A 6304-nucleotide genomic window follows, 5' to 3' on the forward strand; every position below is an offset into this window, starting at 1 on the left:
TTTAATTTTTGGTAACAAAGTAATAAAACTTTTAATTAAATTTAGTTTTATAACAAATTTGCTTTGACATTTCTGATTTTTATATATACATATATATATAAAAAACAAAATTAGTTTTTCATAACTTAACCCAAATTTGAAATTTTGTTTTCAATCCATTTTATAACTAGTTTTTCTCTTATAATCTTATTTTTTAGTTTACAGTCAATAATCTTAAGTGTTTTTACTGTTTTACGAAAACGAAGAAGAAACAAAACGGTTGGAAAAAGTTGAAGGGGAAGGGAGGGAAGAGAGAGAAGTTGTCACATTTGTTAAACTTTTGGTCGTCGATATAATCATTCGATATGTATGATATAAAGGAAGAATTTTCTCAACCTCAAGACACCCATTTTAAATAATATATTCTCAACCCATTAGTTTGGTTTTTTTAGTTTTGATAATTTTATTCCAAACGTTCAAACATGAATCTGTCTTTAAACTAATGACAAATCTATATGTCAAAACACTCCTTGAAAGGTTAAAATAATGTCTAATTTAGTCCCAATTTAAATATTTTTTTTTTCCTTCTCCACGAGTGCAGAATATTAAGTATATGATTTTAGGATGATGGGTAGTTTAATTAAGGAAACTATGGTTCTATCAATATCATTTGCACAAGGTAAAGGGTTGTATGTGGTCCATGATGATTGATGGGGTACTTTTTTTGTTTCCCTTTCAAAAGTAATGATTTGTATATTTAACAACAATAATAACTCCCTTTTTTGTTGTTTCTTTTGGCGTTTACATCATAATGTATATGCATGTAGAGATGAGAACTGAACCTCTAGATTGAAGGTAAGATCATACAAATTATTGTTAATTAAGTTAGTGATATAATAGTATTGAGTTGTGATTATGGACTTATGGTTATAGATGAGGTGGAAAAGAGATGTGACACATCGAGAGAACTCAATGTCGTTGAGTCTCGTACAAAGGATAGCTCCATTTTATACGTATTAAAAAAATATGGAATCAAATAAAATGAAAGAATAAATAGGAGGTGAGTTTTTTTTATATATAATTATTATAATTAAAGTAGTTGGATGATTGAAAGAGGAAAAAATGAAGAAGGGAGAGTATTTACAAAACAACATAAAAGAGTACATTAGAAAGGCATAAATGCAAAAGTAATTGAGGGAAGGCAGTTGAGGACAATTGGAATGCGATTGGCGTCAGATTGAGATAAATACGTATTTAAATTCTCAACCCTTCCAATTAATTTTCTTTTTTTCCAATTTATGGAAACACATAAATAAATTTCCTTTTTTTCTTTTTATTTTTTTATGGGTGAAATTGCATTAATTTTTCATTTAATTGAATTTCTATTTCTCCTTTTTAATTTAATAAACTTATGCAAAAATAATACATGACTTAATTCGACATGCAATCATTTTAGCATCTATTTATGTGTTTTATTTAGGTCAACTCTTTGTTTTTTTTTTCTTTAATTTTCATCTACTTTTTACTCTTCTCCATAACCATTTTAAATATGTCTGGATCTAAAATTAAATATTTTCAAATTAATACAAGTTTTTCTTATTTCTAATTCTATTTAATGCCATTTTTTAAAAAGTCTGATGACAGTTGTATTTAATATTTGAAATGAGATTTTAGTTCAAAATAGTTTACTAAATATAATTTTTTAGTTTTTTTAAATACAACAAATGAGTTCAGAGGATTCGAACTTCCAAATTTAGAGGAGGCATTGCATGCAAAGTGATGAAAAAAAAATTATATTATGATAGATTACATGTACTAATTAGGTTGGAATGTTTACTTCCTCGTCCAAATATGAAAAAAGAATTTTTTAAAAAACATCGAGTAATTTTCTCGGTTTAAGATTATTAAACAATGAAAAGAAAAAAATATTTTAGCAACATGTTTGTGACGGATCCTAAAATGGTTAAGGATACAGTGGATTGACTTTCTATACGTTTATATAAATATTTTTTTTTATTTAAAAACACTTATTTAAATATTGAGTAAATAATAAAGAGAAAGAAAAGCTATACTCACAATTTTCTAAAAAAGAAAAAAAAAGTCTTTCATTGGGGTGAGGCCCAATTATATTGGAAAATGATGGGCTTAGATTGTCAAAGTATGGAGGCCCAATTGTGTAAAGGTCCAGGTCCATTGATTATTGTTTGATCAATGTATGGTCACTTCATTTATTCCGAAATAATAATTAATTTTCGTTGCCCCTTTTTCTAACCTATCGATTCCATAAGCCTTCAAGTTTTCCTCTTTATTCCCTTCGTTCTGTCCTTTATCTTCTTAGATTCTTCTTCTTCAAGTGTTCTATTTCCCTCACTCTTCGATCAGATCCTTGCTTGCTGATCGCAATTAACCTTTTTTTATTCATCTATGACGCTCGGTTCAGGAGGCTCGAGTGTTGTTGGTCAGTCTTTTTTATCTGTTCATCGAATTTTTCATTGATCTCATTCTCCCTTTCTTTTTATGCTGATTTGACTATTTCGTTCGTATTTTTTATTAATCGTTGATGGGTTTGTGTTAATTGTTCGATACTTCTATATTTATTTCACCCCTTTTGCTAATATTTGTTTGTTGCATTTTGTTAACTCCGATTTGCTGTGTGTTCTATGAGATTCGGTTTCCTCCTTGATTGTGGGTTAGATTAGTTTTGGTATGAAATTAATGGTCGGTCCTTCACGATTGAACTCGGCTCACTTTTTTGCGTATGATCTTTGTGGCTTATTTTGGATAGATATCTGCTACATCGTATTTTTTGGGGGTAGGGTTTGGTTATTGGCTATTGGTTACATGTGTTTTCGTGAAATAGCAACACTTACACGGTTCAGATTGATGAATCACAGTCTTCTTTGCTGTATACGTACTTGTGTCTCTCAGCTGTTCTCGTTACATATATTATTAGGCTAATCTAATGATTTGCTGTTTTTTTTTTAATCCAATCTGTAATCATGAATTCAAGGTGAACTTATTTTAATAATCACCTCAAACGTATAAACTTAGACCCGGAGGAAAATGGCCCACTTTGACTGATGCAGATTTTATGTTTACTGCATGTCGCATGCATACTGTACTTTCAAATACTTTTGAGGCTTAGGATGAAGACTTGTTTTGGACGAGGCTCAGATGAACTCTGTTAACAAATTCGTAAAGAATGAGTAGAACTTGTCTGTGATAATAACGTTGACATTTAGAATATTTATTTATGTTGTGAATCTTTGTTAATGCAATTTTGTTGTTTTTATTGATGCATTTTGTATTTAGATTGAGGCTGATCCTTTATGCTACATTGAGGTTTGTGCCTCACATCATTAGAAGAAAAACCCCGAGACTTCTTTTTACTTTTATAACATTGTTTTGATACTTGAACAATAGGATTTGCAAATGAAACTATGAAAGAACATGCTCATATGCTCTGCTATATAATCGTTCTCTGAAACTTGTGCATTTTTCTAAAAATGAAATTAGTTAATTTACAGATGCACAATAGTCTGTAATTGTCATAACATGACTGGGATGTTAATTGTTTTTCTGTGAATTCTCATTTTAGGCTGATGTGTGGCTGGGAGATCATCCTGCCACCTTCTTCTTTCTTTTATTTCCTTTCAATCTACAGTCTTTCTCCCACTGAAACTGTCAGCAATTGAAATTTCACTCTCTTTCTTTGGGCTAGTTAACTATAACACTACAGGACAGATTTCTACTCTAGAACGCTATATATTGTATTGTTATGACATGTTTTGACTGTTGAACCTTCTCCACATGGTTCATCTTAGGATTAGTTATAAAGTGGCATAGAGATGGATGAACCATGGTTATTAAAATGGTTGATATACAATTTTCTGGTATTATAGATCATTGTTTCTTCTACATATTATTGTTATAGATATTAACCATTTATTCAATTAATTTTATGCATACCTCATTTTACGGGGATGGTTCCTTTTGTGCCATTTGTAGGCCTCTTGCTTTCGTGTTAATCTTTTTTTTTTTTCTTTTGTCTTAGGGTTTATCTTGCACTGTGATAATGAAAACCTGACAAACAAGTGGTTCTTTCCATTTGAAGGATTAGGAACTGTCTGTGTTGGGTTGTTCTTCTGATGTGTTTTGTTTTTCCTAATTGGGTATACCTTAATCAAAATTTTGTCTAAATGCAATATTAAAAGTGCATTGATTTTATTTTGTATAAACATATGAAGTCTGTGCCTTAATTTCTTTTGATACAGTCCAGGCACAACTTTCCTTGTTTGTTGAAGAATTTGTGGCTTATTTTGTTGGGCTGTTTATTTTTGGCATATGCTGAAAAAATGCCAGGCGTATGGTTGGATGAGGGCTATCAGATGGGTATAACTTTGATGAAGGTCAATGTGTGTTCCAAGGCGGCAAGTAGTATTAACTCTTATGTGCTGGTCTCTGGATGAGTCATTGGAAATATGGAATGGTTGATGGGTATCAAAATGATTGGGAGATTAGTTCATAGGAGGTGGTTATAAAAATAAATGGAGCAGGAGTAGGATGGGGAGGGCTGATAATGAGAACCTGGAGTAGCTTGGGAATTGGGAGAGAAAGGGGAGAACTCTCAAATTTCATCCTTCTGTTTTCTATCTTTTCTTCATTTTAGTTCAAATATCAATTTGGTTAGTAGATGTGATTGCATATGAAGCTTTGATCCAGGAGATGTCTTTTAGACCCTAACGAACATAGGAGAAATGTCTGAAGGGGGATTATTGAATATTTTAATACAATTATCAATATATACATACTTCTCTCTGAACAAAATTAGTTGGCATCGAGTGATTTAAACCAGTCGGTTGGGTCCACTCTTTTTCTGTGTTGCTCTTTGAGAGGGCAAATCAATTAAATAATTTGTACATTGCAGATTGTGGAGTTGAATATGACGTTGATGTCTCACCAATGGCAGAACTTAAGCATCTTCTAAGTGTTTGCTTTCCATCACAGTTCCTAGGAACTTCAGGTTGCTGGAGGAACTTGAACGTGGAGAAAAGGGCATTGGCGATGGTACTGTTAGCTATGGAATGGATGATGGAGATGATATTTATATGCGTTCGTGGACTGGCACCATTATTGGTCCACACAATGTAATGGCTTTTGCCCTTCTTTTCAGGACTTTTTCTTAATGGTTTGGTCATGAAAACAATTCGAAAATTTAGAATTCGTTCTTACCAAAAAAAAAAAAAAAAAACTTATAATTCATTGACAATCATTGTTAACCACAATTACTACTCCTGCTCTTTCCCAATGTAATTGGCATAACACGTCTTTCTTCTTGAAGTTTGGAGTTCTCCTATTTTAAAAGCTTTGTATGAACAACCTGAGGGGGCAGATTCTATAAATGGTTGAACAATAAGTACTGTGAGGTGTCCTGAGCAGAAAATTGGCAGCCTACCTTATTTTACAATGTCCACTATATGGTGACACATACAAGGGAGTAAAATTTAATTCTTTTCTCCTTGCAGACGGTACATGAAGGTAGAATTTATCAGTTGAAGCTGTTCTGTGATAAAGATTACCCTGAGAAGCCACCAAGTGTTCGATTTCATTCAAGAGTCAACATGACATGCGTAAACCATGAAACTGGAGTGGTATCTCTGATTCCATTTACATACTTGTCAATATGAATCTCAGTACTTTTAATTAAACTAAAAATGGATATTTGAAAGAAAGAACAAGAGATAAGTGTAGTATAAATGTATAGTCGTATATCAAACTTATGTTTTTCTGAATTTTTGCTCCAATAGCAGCAAGTTCACCAACATGTTGTCACCTGCATAACTAGAAATGATCAATATTAGCTGATAGTGACCTTTTCCGAGCTGATTATGTTTTGTAACATACATAATGATTAATTTCCAACAGGTTGAGTCAAAGAAATTTGGACTTCTTGCAAATTGGCAGCGAGAATACACAATGGAGGATATACTCACGCAGCTGAAAAAGGAAATGGCAGCTCCACATAACCGAAAGCTGGTCCAACCTCCTGAGGGCACCTACTTCTAGTTCCAAGATCATGTAAACATGATCATATGGTGTGCAATATGCAAATATAGTTTGCAATGCTGTGTAATTCTGTGGAAATTGAGCACATTCCTGGAAAGAACCAAAATCTTGATGATGATTAGCATTGCTTCATCGTTGATCAATAGTCTTTTTCTTGTCATTCTGTGTTTAAGGGATGGTCTTTTAATGATGGAAATGTGTCGAAATACAAATTTACCCAATAGTATTATCTAATTTGAGCGTTGGTTGTTTGCTGCAA

At 32.2% G+C, this 6304-nt stretch overlaps 1 protein-coding gene across 1 annotated transcript; it reads left to right on the forward strand.

Moving 5' to 3' along the window:
* The first annotated feature begins 2187 nt into the window (after positions 1 to 2187).
* Positions 2188 to 6304, forward strand: LOC101205080 (ubiquitin-conjugating enzyme E2 variant 1C). Its single transcript, XM_004136455.2, has 4 exons — positions 2188 to 2437; positions 4987 to 5126; positions 5505 to 5630; positions 5905 to 6304. The coding sequence occupies exons 1-4, from the start codon at positions 2404 to 2406 to the stop codon at positions 6043 to 6045; spliced, it is 441 nt and encodes a 146-aa protein (XP_004136503.1). The 5' UTR covers positions 2188 to 2403; the 3' UTR covers positions 6046 to 6304.

This window comes from Cucumis sativus, chromosome 3 (assembly GCF_000004075.3).
Source record: "Cucumis sativus cultivar 9930 chromosome 3, Cucumber_9930_V3, whole genome shotgun sequence".
Classification (NCBI taxonomy): Eukaryota; Viridiplantae; Streptophyta; class Magnoliopsida; order Cucurbitales; family Cucurbitaceae; genus Cucumis; species Cucumis sativus.